Here is a 22,698-nt window from a genome sequence, read left to right on the forward strand (position 1 = left end):
GCATAAAAAAACCAATTGGTTATATATTGTATTAATCGCAGTTGAATAGGTTGCAGGTTATGTGTTACAATCTTTAGCTCAGACTATACCACGGCCTCTCATATTTTATTGCTTAAACATGAACTTCTATTGTTGTATTATCTAGAGTTCAGTAGACTAGTTCTAGACAGCAATGTAGAGTCTGGTAGTGTAGAGTTACTCGACTGGATTACACTGCTGGAGGGTGTGGAATAGAGATATGGTAGTAAACAGTGGCCAGAAAAAACTACAGAGCTGGAGGGAAAACCAGGAAATTCTACTAATTCTCCTTTTCCACTTTTCCTCTTCCATCCAGACATGCGCTCAATATTTCCGCAGGGATGTTTCCCTGCTTTCCCTGCCCAGTTTCCTCCCTCAAGACATTTAACTCACTTTTCCTTTTCGTCTGTTTCTCAGTCATCATAATTTTTGGCTGTTTTAGCAGTCGGTGTGTAAAAGCCCCCATTCCTTCCATTACCAGATGAACAACAGTACTGTAAGAATCTGTCCAGACCAGAACCCATTCATGAACTCAGCAAACCACAACTGCATTCTTGGGAGAGTCACTTTTTTTTTTTTTTTTTTTTGTATAATACGAAACATATAATCCCAAAAATGTTAATATTGTGAAAAGCTATTTATTTGTTTGTTTGTTTTTTGTGATTTCAAAATGTTAAAGCTTCATATGTTCTAGATTTATTACATTTAAAATTTCAAAAGCTTTTTTGTTTTCATTTTGACGATTAGAGCTTACAGCTCATAAAAGTAAAAAAAATCTATATCAAAATATTAGCATATTTCCTAAGAGCAATAAAAAAAAGGATCTACCAATGCTTGGTCTGGGCTCCTTTTGCACAAACTCCAGCGTCATGGAAGTGATCAGCCTGTGGCTCGACTGAGGCCATATTGAGCCTTCAGCTTGTCTTGAATGTTTCTCGTATACCATAGATTTCATATGGGGTTCACGCACAGTACAGTAAGATCATAATTAGCAAACAACTTGGGATTTGGTTTTGTCAAAATGTAAAGTTTTTTGTTTTAAAGTCTTTGCTAAATTTACTCTGAAAAGTGAACACTGGACCACAGAGCAACATTCTAGTTATTTTTCTTCTTGGTTAAGATGATTCTGACGAAGTGGCTGAAGACGTCTGAGCGGGTGACTCTTGATGCAGACTCCAGTTTCAGTCCACTTCTTGTGATGCTCTTCCAGGTGTTTGAATCAGCTTTGCTTGGCATTATTCTCAAGCTTGTGGCCAAATATTCTAATATTTTGAGAAACTGGATTTTTTACTTCCATATGCTGTAATCTCTAATCATCAACGATGATTACAATGAAGACAAAAAAACGGATGTTCTAATTTACATAAAAATCACTATTAATGTTTTTTTTGATGAACCTGTATAGAATTTACTGATGTGACCTTGTTCTCTTAATTGTTCATTGCTTTTTAGATACGAAATGCTAGAAGGAGTGAGTTTAAAATGTCCATTAGTGTGCTAGAGCTCAAGGCTGAACTCAAAACAGTATTCTAGACTTGTTATTGTTATAGTCCAGACCATGTCAGAGGTTTATTTCTGAATTAGGTGAAATTGATTGAAACTACATATACACATCCCTTACTTTGGCAAACTTTGGCACATTTCTGCATGCAATCATCTTCCTTTATTGCCTTGGGGTCATGTTCTCTTGTCTAAACTAGGCTGAGAAGTGTAAAAATCTCTCAATAATCATGATTTCTCTGCCCTCCATCACTGTCCCTAGCTTAGTCTCAGGCTGATTCACTTGTCAAACCTAATTACAGTGAGTTTCCACTTGATAAAAAATGTGCAGAGCTCGAAAGCTGTAGCAACCACTTCTGATTTTCAAGACAGAACATGTATTTAGTCACGCAAAATTATTATATTGAGTTTAGGTGTGAGAGCTTTTGATTTTAGTTCCGTGTGATCAAATATTTATGTAAATCATAAATATATATTTAAAATAAAAATATATATATTATCCTAAAAAGGGGCGCAAACAATGCGAAGATGGAATGCTGATTTATTTGCTACATTGAACACATGTCAACATAAAACTCGTACCCCATTCAGAAATGTCATTTTAAACAATTTTTATAAATGATAAAATGTCTAGTAAGAACTGCAATACTCTTTAGGCTTCAGTAAAAACTGAGAAAGTTCCGGAGAACAGCTTTAATTGATAAATAAAACAGCATGAAATGATTTTTTGGATTTAGTTTTTTTTTTTTTTTTTTTAACTTAATCACACAGACGCACACTAATTTGAAACAAGCAACTGTCTACATGATCACTGTAGTTTGTGTAAAAATACAAGGGAAGACACTGAATTTACACAAAAAGCCTAAGGTGTACAACAGCTTGAATTTAGAATTGGATTCAACTACTGGATAGACTGAAATGAGTCAGAATATGATACTGCAGGAACAATGAACTTCCATGTGTCTTCTCTGCCATCCTGTATTAACCCTGCACAAAAACACAAATTAACATCTAACACCTTCTTACACAACCTCCAGCCAGACCAAAGATGACCTTCACCATTCTGTGAGATGAGGGAGAAATCAGGCATGATCTCTCTGATAGATGAGACATTCAGGAGAAACGTAAACACACACAGGGAGAGATGGCGTCACTCCATTATGATTCTCTAGTTCAGGAAAAATAAGACAGTGTGTTACGTGTGTTTCCATCTGTCCCTTCAGTTTTTGTCGTCTTTCTTAATCCTGTTTTCCCTCTCTCCATTGGCGTGATCCCTCATTCCATGCAACGTAAACAAAGAGTGCCAGAACCACATGGACAGCAAGCACAGCAACGATGGCAGCATAGAAGTAGCTGTCGTTGCTGGAGTATCCCAGAGAGGCTGCGAAGAAAAGACCAGAATCAAGCAGAAATCGTGAATTACCAAAAGCAAATCAACACCTAGGGATTTAACCCATTCCCCGCCATTAACAAAGTAGCTAGAGTTTTTCGGCAATCCACGTTGTAGGTGCATTACAGTAAGGAGAGCCCTGACGCATATCCTGAACGAGTTACGGGACTTCCCAGATCTACTGGGCTCGAAAAAAAATACGATCAACATAAACGGAAAAATCTGAAACAATGGAGATCATAAATTTAAATAATATATGTAGATCATGTTTTGACCATTCAATCTGATCAGGATGAAATCAGTGAGGGAGATGCCTTTAAAGACAGAAACATCTAGTCATGGATAGATAGATAATACGTTGAATGTGTATGTAATGTGTTTTATTATATATATATATATATATATATATATATATATATATATATATGAGTGTGTGTGTATATATGTATTTGTACACACACTTTTAGACTACATATGTATAGTAGAAAATATTCTTATTTTTAATTAAAAAAAACTGTCAGGGAAAGAGTTAACATATTTGTACGGCCTGTAGTGTAACACATGGATATTAAATAGTATTATTTTAATGCATAAACAAAAAGGCTGATTAAATAGCCGTTGGAAGCAAAGTACCTTCAAAGAGAAAAGACTTTGATGCAAAATACAGTCCGATGGGCACAGTTATCATCAGAAGAGTGAAAAACAATAGTGTCTTGAGTACAGAAACGAGCGAGCCGTCATTCCTGAATGAACGCAAGGAAGAAAGAGACAAAAAGAGATTAGATCAATTAAACTAGTCGAACTATGAGCTTTAAATCATTTGAAATTCAATTAACGGACTATTTCAGTTTAAAATTGCCCTTAGTCACTGTAATTTTGGTGTAAGGTCACGTGCAGTCTGAGCAGCAAAGGCATAAAGACATATGATATCTCACCCTCTGAAATCAGGCGCGTTTGCGGGCATGGAGTCCAAAGTTGTCTTATCGTAGTTTTGCATTTTTGTATTTTTAATTATGACCAAAAAAAGAAGAAAGACGTGGGAACTCAATAGCTCGTAATTCCGTTCTGCGACATCTTGAGTGATTTGAGCTTCCGGGTTTTTGTCACATGATGCGGATGAACGTGACAGCAGTGTTGCGCGCGTTTTTGCGCATGTTCGCTAGAGGGCGCCGCCGCACCGTCACGAGTACAGCGTTTCAGTAACACTTAAACCAGCAGTATTCAGTCCTGTGTTATAGGAAAACTTGTGGATTTTGTAAAAGTACTACTACAATGGCTGCACGGTTTATAGAAACACTGCAACATTCAAAATTTTAATTAAAAACAAAAAACGATATTACGCTGTCAGTTTGTAGAATAGTTATTAGAATTTTAAAGAATTTTGAGAATAGAAACCATAAAAACAGCATTTGTAGACTTAAACCTGCTGAAGAAAACGTTACCAGTTGTCAAAGATTTTTGCTGCATTACATATGATGAAACTAAAATTATTTTAATTTATAGGCCATGAAGTTTGAACCCATGAAGCCGAAACCAAAAGTCATCATTCGTATCTAGTCTCAGACACTCGTTTCAGTACTGAGGGATATGGCTCTGTGCAAGAATAGTCCTTTCCTCTTTATATAAACCATGTAATATTACGTGTTTTTGGCAAAAATGCAAGTATTTTAAGCAAAAATATATCAATAAAAAAAGAGCTTTCGAAAGACTGTATGCTTCCTAGGGCCTACACCGATGAGCAAGAAAACACGTTGATGTCTAGGCTCTTTATGTCTGTGCTGGATATGGCACTGCTAGAGCATCGGGGTTAATACTTCAAGCCGTTCTGTGAAAATTACAGCTCAGGAGAAACTTGCGTCAGGTCATCATCATCTGCCCCTTTCAGCCAGCGCGCTTAGTGTCTGGAGAAGTGATAAATCTCCCTCAAGGACGGGAGCAAGAGTGTGTAGTGTGTGCAGAAAAATGAAGGTAAGTAATCCGGGTAGAGAAAAAGCATGACTGATATATGATATTTAGACAAATGGAGGAAAGATACAGCGACAGAAGAAAGACAGGACTACAAAGGCAAAGACGTAGTTTAGTTTTCAGCACCACTGCATGCAGACCACTCACATTGGATATGCCCACTCTGATTGTACAGAAATACACAACATGAAGTAGATATATATAAAAGATTTCACTTAAATCGTTTTTTTTGTTGCAAAAATAAAAACATAACAATAATTATAGATAGATCAACAACAATTCTAGAAGCCTCAGTCTTATTTTCCTTTATTGTTACTGCAAAAAAAGAGAAAACCTTTGTCCTTTACTTACAAACACTGCTTGATATACAAAACATCCATATAAGCTACAAAGAGTTTACAAAGGACACACAGAGCATCAAAATGTCTTTTTCAGTGATGGTTGCCATGGTATCAGCCAATAAGGACTGGATAGCATATACTCAACTGTCTGCAGTCTTATTTTCTGTTTGTTAGCTCAAGTCTGCTTGAACAAAATACATAGAAAAGGCTGACAACCATGCCTTTTTTTTTTTTTTTTTTTTTTGAGGAATGTTCATTTAACAAGAAATATCAATCTTATAGGCCCCTGAACTGCTGTAGGGTAGATAGGATACCACAGGGCTAAAGGCACACATTAGTGAAAATGTGCTTTTTTTTGATGGGAAATCATTAGCGGTATGTTGGCCTGCTATAACCACGAGCAGTTAGGACACCAACAAAGACTCTGACAAGCGGCAAGATGAGAATAAAAAGGCCGGTGATAAGCCATTTTCTGAAGGAAGACAGCAGACTTCCCTTTTCTCACCGAATACCAGCATCCTGATCTCCAAGCGGAAGGAGTTGAATGCAAAATTTTGAATAATATCAGCCCACAAAATCTGATTTGCGATGCAGCCTGGAAATCATAAATCGCCCTGTGTTTGCTTTTTTTGTACAACGAAAAACTGGCCCCCATTTTTTATTTTGTGCTTGAGTTCCTTGTCACTGTTACCTTTGGCTTGGCACAGCTGGAGTTTGAAAGACAATTAATATTCAGTAATGATTTTTTTTTTTTCGATTTAATGCGTTGACAGTTATTGAACTGAACAGAGCTGAAAAATGACACTGTTGCCTTCTGTAAAGCTGCTTATACTGTTGCTTGTTTCATAATTAATGAGCTTTGCAACATCAACGGTTTTATTGAACTAAATTGAAACAACACTGAACTAAACTGAGCTCAACAATGACTCTTCTGTAGAGCTGCTTTACAGAAATTGAATTTGTTTGATAACTGATTATCTGTATAACGGTAACACTTATTTTCCTGTTCATTAATGTCAAGCTGCTATTAAATCACTTGTATAATATAAAGCTCTATATAAATAAATGTGATTTAACTTTAATTTCAAAGTCATAAAAATGTAGGAAGTGGCGAGGAAGGCTTTTAACCCACACTAAAGGCACAGAGTATGAAGCTCACCAGCATAGGACAAAGGTCTCCGGTATTTATTCATCCAGTGATGTCCTAAAGCATGTGAGGATACCCAGGCAAACAAACGGCTCTAATATACACTCACAGTGTGTTGTAGTAATACCAAAAAACTGAGCCTGGAGACTGTATTCCTCATTGAATTGAGGAGAGGTTTAGACCCGTAAACAGTATTCCATATGTCACAACGTAAAGTGATAATTCACCCAAAAATGAAATTTCTGTCATTAATTACTCACCCTCATTTCTTTCCAAACCCATAAGTCCTTTGTTCATCTACGGAACACTATTGAAGATATTTTTTAATGAAATCCGATAGCTTTCTGACTCTCCATAGACAGCAACACAACTGACTTATTTAAGGCCCAGAAAGATAGTAAGGACATTGTTAAAATAGTCAGGACGTTGTTAGAAAATGTAATTTTATGAAGCTACAAGAATATTTTTGCGCACAAAGAAAAAAACCCCAATGACTTCAAGATTTCTTCTTTTCACGGTGCTGTTGCAAACATGCGTCAAAGCTAAATGGAAAAGAAGAAATTGTTGAATAAAGTCATTATTTTTATTTTCTCTGCACAAAAATGTTTTTCTCATAGCTTCAGCTGAACCAATGATGTCACATGGACTATTTTAATGATGTCTGTTTTCTAGGCCATAAAACATTTCAGCAGCATTGCTTTCTATGTAGGGACAGAAAAATCTTGGTTATTATTCAAAATATTTTCATTTGTGTTTTGAAGATGAATGAAGGCCATATGGATTTGAAACAACATGAAGGTGAGTAATGTTCATTTTTGGGTGAGCTATCTTTTTAACAAGTGGATAGCAATACATTTGAGTATTAAGTTAATAAGTTAAAACCTCAAAAACGTTTTGCACCATATTCTATTTATTTTACTAAACAAAATAATTAAAAATACATTTTAAGCTCTCATTCCAATTGCTGTTCCTTTAGCTTCAACGGTAGGGGCACTTTTTTTCACCCCCAATACCAAGAACTTTGTCTCAAAATATATTTCGAAATTTGAATGATTCTCATTTGACGTATTACTCTATAAAACAAAACGAAAATAGTCAAAAAACAGGTCGCAATGTATCACAGAATCACAAAAATTTCCTGGTGCATACCGAACCAAGGGTGTTTAGGAAAGTGCTGCAGAAAAATAAAAACAAACGTGTGCTTCACTCCGCTGTGCCTTTAACCCCTTTGTACCCAAATAACATATTTAAATGGGAAGTGACGTGCTAGAAAAGAGTGTGCGTTACACCTCCCTTATACATATTGGCGTCTTTAACATTGTTGTTGGTTCCCGCGGGTGACTGTTTACTCTTTATGGCTTCAGTGTTGTACCTGGAGCTTTCAGTGAACAGCGCTCGTGGCGTGCAGAGAGCACGGAGAATCTGTTTGTACTCTTGCCTGAAGTTCTGGTTGAGCAACCCGTAGACGACAGCATTCAGACAGCTGTTAAAATACGCCATGAAGTAGCTGGTAACAAACAGCCACTCCGGGACATTCGGCGCCACTCTTGCTGGGTTTATCGCCACAGCGAGCCCGATGAAGTTCAGGGGCGCCCAGCACACGGCGAACAGCACGAACACCACAAACATCGTCAAGAAATTCCTCATGTCGGCCGCTCTGACCTTTGGGTTGGGCCGCACACGACCTTTGACCCTGATCACCAACGTCCATATGCGCAGGTAGCAGAAAGAAACCACGGCCAGAGGGACCAGAAAGTGGATGAGAACCACGCAGACAGTGTAAGAAGAGCTCGCGGTCTGGGTGAAGGTGCAGGAGAAGACGCGCGGGTCGTATTTCAAGGAACCCACCAGGAAGTTGGGTACGGTGGCCAGAGCGGTCAGCATCCAGGTGAGCAGCAGGTACAGGCAGGTGTTCCGACGGGAGTAGAGTCGGTCGTAGCGGAGACTGTGGCAGATGTAGCAGTAGCGGTTGATGGCGATAGCCGTGATGTTGAAGACCGAGCCGATCACACTCAGTCCCATAACAAACCCGCTCAGCTGGCAGTGCAGGGAGCCCATCGTCCAGCCGTTATGGAAGATAGCGACCAAAGCCAGGGGGTAGGGGTAGAGTGCCACCACCAGGTCAGCCACAGAAAGACTCACCACAAAGATGTTACCTATTAACGAGAGAGAATGTGACATCATTTTATAACATATTCATAAATAATTGAAGTTTATAATTGCAATTATACACGATAACTAAGTAACACAAGCAAAAGAGCATAGTGAAATACTTTCATCTAAATGAAAATTATGTCATCATTCACTCAAGCCTGAAAGAAAAAGAAGATATCGCTGCACTTTATTTTAAGGTGTACTTGATACAGCGTAATTCTACATTTACGTACTGAATAAAATGCATTATCTGCATGTAATTATTATATGGTTAGGGTTACTTGCATGTAATTCTGCATAATTTACTGTCATTATAATAGTAAGTACATGCAACATGCGTAACAAGGACACCTTAAGATAAAATGTTACTGAAAATAATTATAATAGTCACTGGAGCTTCAAACAACATTGAACTCCATTGACATACACAATATTTTTTCAAATGACCTTCTTTTTTGGTCCACAGGAAAAATTAATTATAAACCGTAGTACTAAACTATAATTACTGTGCAACCCAAATACAACACCAAAGAAAAATAATTATATATTCCTCAAATATTTCTTCAAGGTAAAAAGGAAAAAAAATTATATTGTCACTGGGGTTCAAACAACTTTGGACTTTCATTGTAAATAGAAAAAAAACCAACAGATAAAACTTGTTTTAAAAAATAAAATATAAGCCATATTATAATTATACATAAGTACTGGGCAATCGAAACATGAGCGCAAATGTCTACTTAAAGCGATAGTTCACCAAAATGAACATTCTGTCACCATTTATTCACCCTTAAAACAAACAAACAATAAACAACATTTTGATTAAAAAAAAGATATGTCACTAGGGTCCAAAAACAGTGAACCTGTGTGGGCAGCAAGGACCCAAAACATACATTGAAGACATTTAATATAAACATAAGACATTTATGTTTTCTCAAAGACAAAATGAAGAAAGAAACTAGACCCTAACTCCACACTTTACCCCGCTCCACAGAACAATAGAAACCATGCAGTTTTGGTACATGATTGTGCGAATTTTGATTTTTGGATGAACCACCCCTTTAATTCACATAAACCCTTGACTGTATCTAACGGTATCATGTGGTTGATCACACGTGCTCCGCTTTCTCACTGTCATATTATCTCATAGTCACATTATGTCACTGTACATTTGCATAGAGTTGAACTCTGCTCAACTTTGTTGCATCGCCGTCGGTCTCTGTTGCTCACGTCGCCTCAAATCAACAACTCTCATTCAAAATGAATGACTTCCGGTTGCTTTGTCACTGCAAATCGCTGTCAGTGTGAACGCCCCTTTGGGGACCACAATGACTGCCGTGCACAGGATGCCTTTGCCTGTTACTACTACTCCTTTTTATGGTATTGTGCTTTTTATTTATGCTTTGAGGCTTGTTTTATTTTGCATTTAAAAATGAAAATGTAACAGAAATTTTTATTTAAACCTACATTTTACATTTTGAATCTTTAAAATGTAAGCAACAAATCACTAGGCACTACACATGCTCTGTATATGTCAGCAATTTCAAAAACTGAAACAGAATCTGAATTTAAAAAAAAAGAATAATAGTGATATTATAGTAATAGTAGGTCTCTTTCACTGACTTTTCTTACTCTGTAATATCAGCATCTCTGCATCTCTGACACACTGTGTCTGCGTCCTTTAAAAGAGTGTGTATGAAGGTCTGCGTCAGGACTGTGTGTGGAATGACAGACACCAATGTGTAATTTATAACTCGATTAGGTAGGGGCTGTAATAACTATTACCCTTGCAGACTAACAATAAGTCTCCTCACACTGTTCACAACGCTCTAAAAGATAACAAAGGAAAAAAAATGCCCCACCGCTAGACCCCGTCTGGCTGTCTTAAAAAGCGATTCAGCCTCATGTTCTATCTCAAAAACAAAACGGTCAGACACATTCATCTTCTCCAAAAATGACCTTATTGTGTCTGTGCAAAAATGCCTTTCTGATTGAGCTGCCCCCACAAACCCATTTACAAATCATTCGCTGAATACTAAAGCAGCTCATTTCAGCAGTTTCAATTATTCTTTGGCTCTGCGCAACACTGATCAGGTCACGCTTGTTTTGCTCACAATTTTCCATTCATGAACTCTCATTGACTGTTTCCCTCCATCACACGCTATCTCTATTTCAACCCAAACGAGCCATGAAGATTGCGTGGCAAGAAAACGAAAAAAGCTTAGGAAGGTAGCATTTATGAGAGAAAGAGATTCAAACCCCATCAGACCCGCAGCCTTTTGTGCATGAACACCTGGCATCACCTACGTCTTCCACTCATGCAAAGTGTTGTAAAGTCTTCAGACTGGGTCACACGTTATAAACACTGTCAGAAAAAAGGTAGCATGCTGTCACTGGGATGGTACCCTAAAGTATAAAAGCTAAAAGTCACATCTTTGTACCTTTTACCCCCTAAATAGTACACACCAAGTGACTGCTTTGTACCTTTTTTTAGGGTGTATGATCATTTTCTACTTCAAGTTCAAGGTCTGTTCTGTCTGCAACAAACTGTTTTGTAAAAAAAAAGGCTGAAAGCAAGATACAGGTAACATCGCACACTTACATTTTTAGACAGCCTTAAATGCGTACCTTTTTCATCATATCACCTGTAAAATCACAAATGATTTATCTGAGCATTTCCTTTAAACCAGCAGTGGCATTTTGACTGGTGCCTCAGCCTGCCAAACATTGGTCAACCCGAAGCCACAACTGACAGGAAGTGTGCTTGGACAAGATCACCATCTCCCGCCATCAGTCTAGCATGAGTCCAGTAACCCGAGGCATCACACACTGGACAACAAACAGAGCGGCTTCAGCTAACTGTGCTAAAAAGCGTGTCCAGAAATTTTCCCAGAAATCTTGAAATGATTGATACTTGCATAATAACATCAGTTCTCAAATTACATTATTACTGTCAAAGCAATGGACATTTTGTTGTGTTATCTCCCTCTGTGTTTCCCTGTGGTAAGATTAACTTTCATCTTCTTGGATTGTGATTAAACGTTATATTGAACTGTCATTGTTTTCATGAGTGTCCATCTACATGTGTGTGACAATTACATAATAAAATTGGTGGAAGCAGAGATCTCCTAATTCAACGTTTATTTACTCCTTTATGAGTAAATAATGATGATAAAAGATTATGTCTTTTAAATATATTGTTTGTTAGACATATCATGTAAATCATGTCATTATGGTATCAATATCAGCCTTTTTTCTTTCATTCCAATAAGAATCCTGATTAAAAGTTTGGCTTATTTAATTTTTATGTAACTCAACTGATCAAATGTAACCGTTCTACAATTAGAAAGATACAATTCCCTCAAGGTTGCAGTATCTATTCAGCTGAAACCCTTTTCCAGTGGTGCGCTCAAATGCCTCAGCGGTCTGATTCTCTGCAGCTCATCACTGTGATCAGAGCAGAATCCTCAATCTAAGCTCAAGTCGGACCTCAGGCTCGAAAAAGCAGTTTTTGACTTTTTTTCAAACAGTCACTGGAAATGGATCCTCTGGCAACAGAGTCCAAATGGTCAGGGAATTGCACACAGGTCACTGCGGGTCCTTCGCACTGACATTTACAATGACATTTATATGGAGAGTCAGTGCTGTTGGCACCGGACAAAGACGTCATTTCTGAGCGGGAAAGTTTTTCAGACAAAAGCTAAAAGATCATCTTTTGCTTGAGCAGAGACTTAGAAGGCACAAGTTTTCATTTATATGAGCATTTTAAAATTGCTTTACTCTAGGTGCCTTTAGAAGTTAGATTCGAGTTGCAGTCATCTGCATGAAACTACGAAGCAGTCCCATGACCAACAATAAGAGCAACAAACCCTTAGAAAGCTATATTTTAACATCTAATAACACCACAAATCATGAGAGATAAGATGTGAATGCTGCACCTTTCCTCTATCATTATCTTCCAGCTTGAGTAGAGATGCATCTGCTCTTGTTTTTTATTCCTCATCAAGTTTGAAGGACATAAAGACAGTGTAATAATGACAGGCTTATTTTAAAGTGGCTCATATATCACATTGGGAGAGAAAGAGGAAGAGCAGAAAAGAGAGGAGAGCATTTATTTTGTCTGCGGTTCAGATCAGGACAGTTCCTGGGCAGGAGTGACTGCCTGAGGATCTCTATAAATCCACATGATTATCCTGGACAGAACGGTTTAATTGATTTCTTTCTCCACGATTTCTCATGACACACTTTACACAAAGACATATGTTCTACAAGCCTGAATCATATATTTAAGAGCAAAACAGACCTTATGTACATTTTAGTACTGTGTTACTGTGCAAGATTAATGAGCATCATACTTCATCAAAATTGTTTCACCTTGACTTCCTTTACAGCTGATATCACTTAAATGCATTGTTAATCTCTCACTTTTGAAATACATGAAAGATGCAAGTTGTGATTAAATACAAAAAGCTATTTTACATAGGTTACTCCTAATGGGAGTAAAACATTGTTGAAGAATTTTAAATATAGGCTACTCTTACTATTTCTGTCATATCTTCAGGGTATTTGGCAGAAATAGAAAGAGTATGCTGCTCTGAATTCAGTTTATAGTCTTGCTTTTTTTAAACCCATAGAAATGTTGATGTTGCGTATTGCTGGCATTTTCTCGTTTGAAAGTTGCTTTGGGTAAAAGCATCTACCAAATGAATAAATGTATAGTATGTAAAACAGGTATATAAATGAAAAATATTAATGAAAAGAAAAAATGTAGAAATCTATAGTTAACACATTCATTCAGTTTTTTCTATATCTATCGTGTCAATTTAAATGTTTTTTTTTAACAGACAGCCACTGAGTAACAAAGAATAAAGCTTGATGCAGAACGAGCATTGAAAAAATATGTAAATACTGTTCATTAAATATTGTTTCGACTCAAAAAATAATTTTAATACATTTTTTCTGTATCTTAAAGCTTCCACTAAGAAAAAAAGTCCACAAGTAGGCAACTGTAGTAATTTAATCAGTAGATCTAATTATCAACTTTACACCATAATGGCAAATCCACTTTTTTCTTAACATGATGAGACTGAGAAAGAAACATGTTTTCCTCCAGCTGGATACAATACTGTGTCATCTAACAGCATGTGGAGAGATGATTTTATAGCCAGTCACAACGCTGAGCTAGAAAAACCCAGAAGCTCTGTTGAGTTTTATGCAGTGCAGAAAAAAAAGACCTTGGCAAAGAGTAAACAAGGAAGAATCTGCTAGGAGAGTGAACCAGAAGATGGATGCACATGAAAGGCTTTTCCAGGCAAGCATCTTGTCAAAAAATATCCAAATTCATTCTCAAACTTCACTCTGTTGCAAGCAGCAAGACTAACTAAAATCTAACGTGAGGAAAGCTTGTTTTGAGGTGTCAGCATGTTCTGAGTTCCATCTAGATGTTTGGGCTTTGGAAAGGCGTACAGTCAAGTCTTCTTGCAGTGCGGAGAAAAGACCAGAATAGATTTCCCATCTTTGTTGCAACTTACGGCTTCATAAAACTCACATTCTAACGAAATCTGAATATTTCAAAAAGAATGTATTGAGAGTTATATCAAGAGGACATCATAAATTTAGAATTTTTATGTATAAGCCGACAGCGATTTGAAATATGCCATATTAAAACAAAGAATCTACAACAAATGGCAGGAATTTATAAAATAACATGCTACAATATATTGTAACCTCTCCTAGAAAATATCACAGACTACATCAGTACCTGAGGTGTATGATGGACTGAAGCAAGGATAAATGTGCTTATGCAACATCACCACATACACACACACACACACACACACACACACACACAGCCTTCTTCCCACACACATGCATGCACAATTACACAGACATGCACATGTACTTTTGCTTCCTATTGCGCCTATTGCTATTTAAATAAAACAAATGTATTTTGTATGCAACTGATTTAATTCTCAAAATAATCCAAAACACAGGTCAATTATTAAATATCTGCGAAAAGCAATATACATTTTAATGAATTTTTCATTTGAACAAAGCAATAGGAATCACACAGTAATAAGAGTGGTTTAATAGTTAGAGACTTCTTCATAGAGAGATGGAACATTTACAAAAGCCTGGATTTTAACTTTTTCTAAATCTGACTATGTACAGAAACAGAAGAAATTTGCAGTTAGCAGATGACTTTCAGAGAAGCCAATTAAAACGCAATTACCTGCTCTTTTTTCCCAGTACCTCTGTGAGCCTGTTCGAGGTTATCAGTAGCTGTTAGGATGAGGCTGATCTGGCTGCGTCCGTGCTGTCATAAATGTATTTAATGGATAGTCTGGCTCTGCTCGTCTTTGCTGGAATTAGCTGATATTAAAATGCATTTTAAAGGCTTATTTTAATACACAGATCAGACAGTCTATTATAACCCTGCACACCTCATCTTTACCTCTCGCTCTGATGTCCAGGATTATAAGTGTGGAACATTAAAATCTGCCAACCAACGTCTGCTAAATTATTGGATTATAAAATTCATTAGATACTGGCAAGATACCACCATCAATTCCACTCTGAAAGCACACACATGTAAGAGCAGCCTTAGATACACACGTACTAAGGCTATGTACACACAGACCCATAGTACCTTTTACATTCCAGTTCCATAAAAATATCTCGGTGGAAGCAATAAGAAAGAAAGAGAACGAGAATGAGGGGAAAAAAAGGTATGAAGGACAAGTGAAGGTTAAGGCAATGCAAGTTATGTGAACTGCATAATAGAAGTCACCAAGAGCGTGACACATTGATAAACAAGTAACAGTAATATTGCAATAACATACGCATTTATTCAATAATTAAGCAAATATAATTAATTAATTTACCTTTGTAAAGACACCTCATTGTTGGCTATCTCGGCTGTATCGGTTGCCGTAGCTTCCCTAAAGGGAGGGGGAACTTGGTTGCAATTCACAATCTCAAATGCTACATGTCGCTAAAATGTACACAGTGCACCTTTAAATGCATTCCAGATTATTTTATTTCAGCATTGTGTTTACTAAATATGTATTAAAAGGGAAGAATTTTGTAAGAATTGTCTGGTAACACTTTGAATTAGAGATTCATTTATTAACTGTATTTATTGCAAACATTTTAGTATCACTGAGATACTATTGTAATTTTTTTTACATATTTGCATTTCATATTTTTCCATTTTTGTTGTGTTTTTGTCATAATTTTTTATATTAGTCTACCTTTATTGGCTTATTTGCAGTTTATTTTCAGTTATGTAAGAAATATGAGAACTGTTGCCTTGACAACCAGCTAAAATAAATAAGTTTAAAAATCTTACGTTTTATTTTATTAGTTTATTGAATTTCAAAATTATAACAATTATGCAACGCTTCTAAAAATAGAAAGGAGGCTATATATCGGGCCTTTGTAAGTATCTATATTTTCAAGCAGTGTGTGTGTGCGTGAGTGTTTATGCGTATGCATGAAAAAGAAAGAAGGGGAGAATTTCCCCCCTTCATTTCCATAAGTACTTAATGCTGAATTATTCCTGTACACCAGCCAGTCATATAAAACAGCCAGCCGTCCTCTCAGGAGCTCTGCCAACAGACGGATCAAACCCACCCCAGCTATCTAAACAACATCTTCATACTGCGGTATGCAAATGATCATGTTTGTTCTATTATTATTAAAAATCTATTAGATTTCCAAGGAGTCATTGCAATTTGTAGCCAGATATTCTGTTGGCTGTTGATCTTGTCTCCCAGGCAGAGTGTCCAGTTAGTGGTCAGACGAGGGAGCCAAAAATCATTACCATTGCCATCAAAGACTCTCACGTACACTGTAACGTTCCATCCCAACCAATTCTCATCTGCACACATGCATTAGAGTCTAATTCTAACCCATTCCGATTAGAAATGCCCATATAAGAGCATTAACATGCCTCAGTGTGAACTGGAGACACATTCAATTATGTTGACATTGCTGGTGTGTGTGTGTGCGGTGAGACCATACATTCTCATTGACTGAGTGTGTGTTGCACAGACTGATGTGCCATTAACAGAATTTATGGTGCATAACAAACACAAAATTGTAACTATTTTTCACATTTTCTGCAAGTGCAAAAGATGCTGCCAGGAGGCTAAGGAGTCGTTGTGGCTGCCATTATGTTGCTATGCAGCTGCCATGGTGTTCTCTTCAACAAGCTGCACAAATTAAGGTAAGAGCCATGTTTAATGACACACCTGAACCAGCTAATCAAAGTGTTCAGGCTTACTTAAATTACAGTCAGGTTACAGCCCTTTAGGACTACAGTTGGTTACCCCTGACTCGACTAGGGGTAACTAGGGGTTGTCTGAATACCTAACTTTAAATTTGAGCAACATTATGCTTGCCTAAAGTAGAGAATTCTGATACTGTCATGCTGTCCTTCACTGACCATCTGTGAGTATTACTACACTGAGAGTAGCTCATTGCTTCTCCTCTGAAAGCCATCTGCCCATCAGGAGCCCTGAGTGTGTGCCATTGCCAAACATCGCTGCTAATTCAGGTGAGGCGTAATGGATGAACTGCAGTATGCCTCTGCCGCTAATGGAGACACCATAATACAGAAGGGAACATTTTAAACAGTGAATATCTAAATGTCCTTTTATCAGACTGGTAGCAGTGCCATTTGAATCTCTGGGGTCAATCTTTTTTTTTTGGTAATTGAAAGAAACTATTACTTTTATTCAGCAAGGTTGCATTAAACTGATCAAATGTGACAGTAAAGACTTTTGCAAGGAAAATAAAATGTTGCAAAGAAGTTGAATCTTGAAATTTATTGGAAATGTTCCACCTTTTGTCAACCTACTTCAGCACCAATCAGCATATTAGAATGATTTCTAAAGGATTAAAAACATTATTGAAAACAGTTATTTTCTATTGTAATAGTATTTCACAATATTGCTATTTTACAGTATTTGTCATCAGATAAACACAGCCTTGGTGAGCATAAGAGACCTTTTTTATACTGGGTTTTAGATGATTCAGACCGATTGGGCTGCTTGACTTGGGCAGATCTAAAATGTGCCAGAATCTCCTGAACAGCGTGTGGGAACGCCAACTGATGCTGGACATTAAAAAGCTATCAATCAGCACTCTGGTTTAGAGATGGGCCAGCAGAATGGGGGTAAGGGAGTATTGATTAAACCCAACTCTGGCTGCTAGAACTTGCACAGTCCCATAACTGAACCTGATGGCTATAGAAATAGGCTGAAAGAAAACAAAAAAGAAAATGAGGTTTTCAGTGTCCTTGTGCCAAATTTCTGAGTCATAAATTTTGACATATTAGTGCAGTTTTTGCAAAGCTGTATACAAGTTTTATTTTCCTTCCTACTGCAGTAAGTACAAGCCCATATAGTCAACATTTTAAGATCAGTTTATCATAGCGCCAGACATTCATGCGTGATACATAAAATGAATAATATGTATGGATAAAAATGTATATAATACTAAGACATGGCTTTTTTTGTATGGATTGAAATGCATATGACCATTATTCTTTTTATGGTTAAATGAAACAATTTTTTCAGTGCATTCAACTGTACAACACTGTAGTTACACTTAAAACACTTAACTGTTCGGTTACAAATTAGTTAACTACAAATGAACAATACTTCTGTGGCATTTATTATTCTTAGTTAATGCTAAATTCACAAGTTGTGTCTGAACTAGCGTTAACAAAGATGAATAAATACTGTAATAAATGTATTTTTCATTGTTTGCTCATGTTAGTTAATTCATTAACTTATGCTAACAAATGAAACCTTATCGTAAAGTGTTACCAGTTGTCCTTCACTGATTAAAATAACCTACTAAGAATAAAATGAACCAACAACAACTTTTCCATCAACAAATAGAAAAATCGTGTTTTAGCCACGGCACGTGCCCACAACACATAAACAGCCCATTTCATGTCCTGATCCCACTTTCTCTGTCCCCAATGGTTTCCTGTCTCTCTCCTCTTGTCCTGTGCTTAAAGGCAGTAAAGCCCATAAATAGAAATATAAAAAGCAAGCACTGAAATTGCAGAATCAGATCACGGGCCTCTTTTTCCCCACCATAACACACAAGATTCTGATGTTACAAAGTCCTCCAGAATCTAACATTCCACACTCTTCCTTACTGACAGATCCTGAACACTGAGATGGAATCACTGATCATTTTCGAAACTGAGCGTCTGGTGTTTGTCCATCTCCGTCAGGAGCGATGCTGGATATCCATTCTTTTTGCAAACATACAGGGTTGCACATCTACTCAAGTAGCTCATGGCTCAGGGCAGGCTGGGAAAACACCGCATGATCTGAGGCAGCGACATTTCGACACGCTGCCAAAACAGTTAGGAGCAGCTGCAGAGATCGGAACGGTCTGATGATAGGAATACGCAAAGAGAACAACACTACCCATACTGAAGCATTATTTTCTCATTATGCCTGATGTACATCTCCTAATTCCCTTTTTGTGGACACCAACATGGACAATTAACCACTGTCTTCAAATCATGGGAAATTCTCATCTCCCAGAGCGCTTTAAATTTGTGTAAACACCACACTGTTCTCTTCAAAATATAGGTTCAAAAGAGGGTTTTCAAAGTGATGCAACAAGAGAAACACTTTGGGTTACTCAAAGAACCAATTCCAATCCATTTTCTTAGCGAAGAACCTAAAAATGGAATCTTGAGCAACGGAAAGGTTACATGGACGTTAAAGGTTTTTCATGGAACCACAGATGCCAATAAAGAACCTTTTGGGTCTGATGATGGCACTTCAGCTTTGATGGAATCTTTTAATTTTCTGCCTGCTCAGCTAAGATCATAGTCATTCTCGTACCTACAGCGCAATCCCATGAATCCGCTGAACTCATATAGCAGTGAAATCGATAGAGATATCTACCCCTCCCAGGCAGAGCTCCCCTCCCTCGCTCTCACCTGTATAAAATTACTCACAAAGAAACAGCTCTAAAATTAATCTTTGTTCTAAAATGAATATGAATGATTTCTAGTCAAACAATACAATTTGGAGCATTGACCATGTGAACTCTGCTGCACCAAAGGTCAAATTTTACCCCACTGAAGCACACTTTGTAATATTTTTAAGTATGCTAGTTAACGCAGATCATCAGGTTTTACATCGACTTGTTTATTGCAAACGCCAAGCAATTATCTAATTTATCATGCATTCATTATTTTTTATGCTTTATTTGCAATTTTTTTAAAATGCAAAATTTGAAAGAGCAATACAGAAAAATGTTCCCTAAAGGTGTTCGACACTTGGACATCTCTGTATGGGTGAGAGTTGGAGAGACTTGTATGCATTTTATGTTCCCGCAGCACTATAACAGTCTCAAATATCTAGTGTTCATCGCACTGCCTGCAGTATAAAACGATGCCCTGTAAAATGAGTTGTTTGCTGACGTGTTTCTGTTGAAGTGATCATGCCTTGGGTTACATTCTCCTGACACTTCTTTACACATCAAAAACATGAAAAGTTAATATGCCATTCAACATCTTGTCTTGTTGCACAACATAAAAAAAGACAGCCATGTTTTGCTGGTGTCTCTTATGTAATTCTGGAGAAAAGGGTGCATCGAAACACACAGAGGAAAGCATGTGGTCTGTGTTTTGGTATAACACGAAAATATTGTTTCCTTCCCCGTAGCATAATTAATAACCACCATAAACTGAAATTAAATGATTAATGCAAAACTGACAACAGCAGCTGGGAACAACTTTAGCCAACAAAAACGTCCAATGCACAATCCAGATGTTTTTTTTTTAGCTTATGCAAATACTATTTTTTCATTTCTCATCTAAAACTTGAATCTCATCTAAAGATGTGTGATGTTTGACACTACAGTTGTTATGTTTGTCTTCACACCTGCATTCCTGAGTTTCTTGTTCCTGTACACCGACAGGATGACCAGCAGATTTCCAACGATATCAGCCACGGTGGTGAAGATCAGCACGCCGGCTAGAGTGGCCGCTACCCCGGGAGACGTGCTCCTGGCGGGGACGCAGTTGTTTCCCCGGGATAAACTATCCAGGCAGCTCAAGTTCGCCTTCATCAACTCCATTCTCAGGGAAAAGCGTGAAGACGCATTGAAGTTTCTTCTTTGATCCACTCTTCGAGAGAAAAAGGCAAAGTTGGAACGAACCGGTATTCTCCCTCCAGAAAATAAAAACAATCCATCCCACTTATAAAATGTCACTGAGCGCTTATAAATCTAATGCTGTGTGAATGCCGTTTTTACGTAACTTCCATAGCACGGGAACTATCGCAGAAGGATCCCTTCGAATTTCCCAGTAGCTTCCATTCAATTCAAATGCACGTTTGGTAGTCGGCGCATTGTCAGCCCCACAGTTATCTGGATTGTCACCTCAGATCACAGTGACTCACACACACACACACACACATACACACACTCCGGGCTGTTGCTCAGACGCCACACACGGCGGTCTGCGTCGCATCCCCGGCGCCGTAGCCTCTCGGTCTCCGTTCCAGCGCACAGTCAGATGTGAGGCGCCAAACCGAGCTACTATTAGCGTGAAGGGATTCAATCTAGTCAACAGTCTCTGCGAACTCACCGTAGAGGTTTATAAACGGAGATTTTTATACCCGTAATTATAAAGTAGGCTATATACATGTATTATAGTTACGTATATTACATATATTAGACATTTTTAAATGTTAGAAAAGTTAGCGGAGCGAACTCGCCTTGGCTTAAAGAGGTAACCATAGCAACAGTACGGAGCCGGATAGCTTTTAGTAAGGATTTGTATTTATAAATGTATATACAACAGCGCCTTACAGTTTTACTTAATACTATTAAAATAAATCGCTTATTTTTATTTTAAAGGGGTTGTCTAAAAAGACCGCTTTTGGCCAGAAACACCTAACACAGGCTGTGTATGCACATAAAATTATGCTACTAGAAATGTATACTTTAGTTAAATAATAGCTCATTGTTTAACATTCGATTCAGTTCGATCCATTTTAAAGAGTTCATTCGATAAATTGACGAAATAATTTTTTTTTTAATATTTCAAAAAATTAAAAAAAATGATGATGCTTCTAATATGATTCATTTTATGTCCTATAGGCTATAAAATAATATTTTCTGCTACACAAAAGCAGCCTTACTAACCATGAATCCCTTAAATTAGCCACCCAACTCAAAATACACACATCTGCTGCTGCATGTAATCTCATCCTGTTAATTTAAAACAAGTTTGCATATGTTTGACTATGAATAATGAGGCTGCAACAGTCAAGCTGATGAACAATGGCAGGCCACGTATAAACAGTGGCATCCTGACATGAGAGCTAAGACAGCTGAACAGAAAACAATCTGTAGCTAAAAATAATCATCAATCTCATGCATATTTACATTCACATTGGCGTAAGGGTGTAGCTACAATTGAGTGCACGCTTTATGGGAAACCATCAAGAGAAGCTTTATTATTCCAATCACTGTAGTGCCTTCTGGGAAAATTAAGTTATGCAGTTATTTTATAATGCAAAAATAAAATAAATAAATAAATAATCCAGTGAAGCAGAGGACAGACATCATAAACAACCATGAGCTCATGCCTGTAGGTGTCTCGTGTCTTGCTTACAATTCTATGCCATAAATTTCTGTCTAGAGCGAAGCACTTTAACTGAAGGGATGCACCACACAAGTGTACAATGTCATCAGTCAATTCTCGGTGGAGCCTGCTGGATCTGTCGAACCAGCATTTTAAGTCTTCCTGTCATTCGTCATTCTGCAAATGTGTCGGAAAAATCTCAGCTTTCACTGAATAAACTTTGAACTCTGCAATGAGATTCATATGTGAGTCAATTTTCTTTGAATGTTATTACTTTCTGACTTTTTGCTAAAAGTTGTTTTGCACATAAATAGGCTATATATGCCACATGACTTTCAGCTTTTTCAAAAGACTATATTAATAACAGTACTGTTTTTCTCAATGGCTTTGGCTCATTTCTTTTCAAAACAATACGTTCAGATCTCTGAACAATTAGTTTCTTTATCACAGCAGATTGGAATTTCTTATTGATTTGAGCAAATTGCAAATGTGTGCAAACAGTAAATTAATCTGTCAGCAGTTTGCACAACAACTAATTGCATATGGCTTG

The 22,698-nt window shown here is 37.3% G+C and overlaps 2 protein-coding genes across 2 annotated transcripts; both read right to left on the reverse strand.

Annotated features, from left to right (window-relative positions):
* Positions 1-2,042: 2,042 nt before the first annotated feature.
* Positions 2,043-4,022, reverse strand: vma21 (vacuolar ATPase assembly factor VMA21). Its single transcript, XM_043240918.1, has 3 exons — positions 3,844-4,022; positions 3,542-3,651; positions 2,043-2,899 (listed from the first exon to the last, which is right to left on the reverse strand). The coding sequence occupies exons 1-3, from the start codon at positions 3,903-3,905 to the stop codon at positions 2,757-2,759; spliced, it is 315 nt and encodes a 104-aa protein (XP_043096853.1). The 5' UTR covers positions 3,906-4,022; the 3' UTR covers positions 2,043-2,756.
* A 1,141-nt stretch (positions 4,023-5,163) lies between these two features.
* mtnr1c (melatonin receptor 1C) lies at positions 5,164-21,051 on the reverse strand. Its single transcript, XM_043238595.1, has 2 exons — positions 20,440-21,051; positions 5,164-8,517 (listed from the first exon to the last, which is right to left on the reverse strand). Exons 1-2 carry the CDS (start codon positions 20,633-20,635, stop codon positions 7,628-7,630), a joined length of 1,086 nt encoding a protein of 361 aa, XP_043094530.1. The 5' UTR covers positions 20,636-21,051; the 3' UTR covers positions 5,164-7,627.
* Positions 21,052-22,698: the final 1,647 nt, after the last annotated feature.

The sequence above is a fragment of the Puntigrus tetrazona genome, chromosome 5 (assembly GCF_018831695.1).
Source record: "Puntigrus tetrazona isolate hp1 chromosome 5, ASM1883169v1, whole genome shotgun sequence".
Lineage (NCBI taxonomy): Eukaryota > Metazoa > Chordata > Actinopteri > Cypriniformes > Cyprinidae > Puntigrus > Puntigrus tetrazona.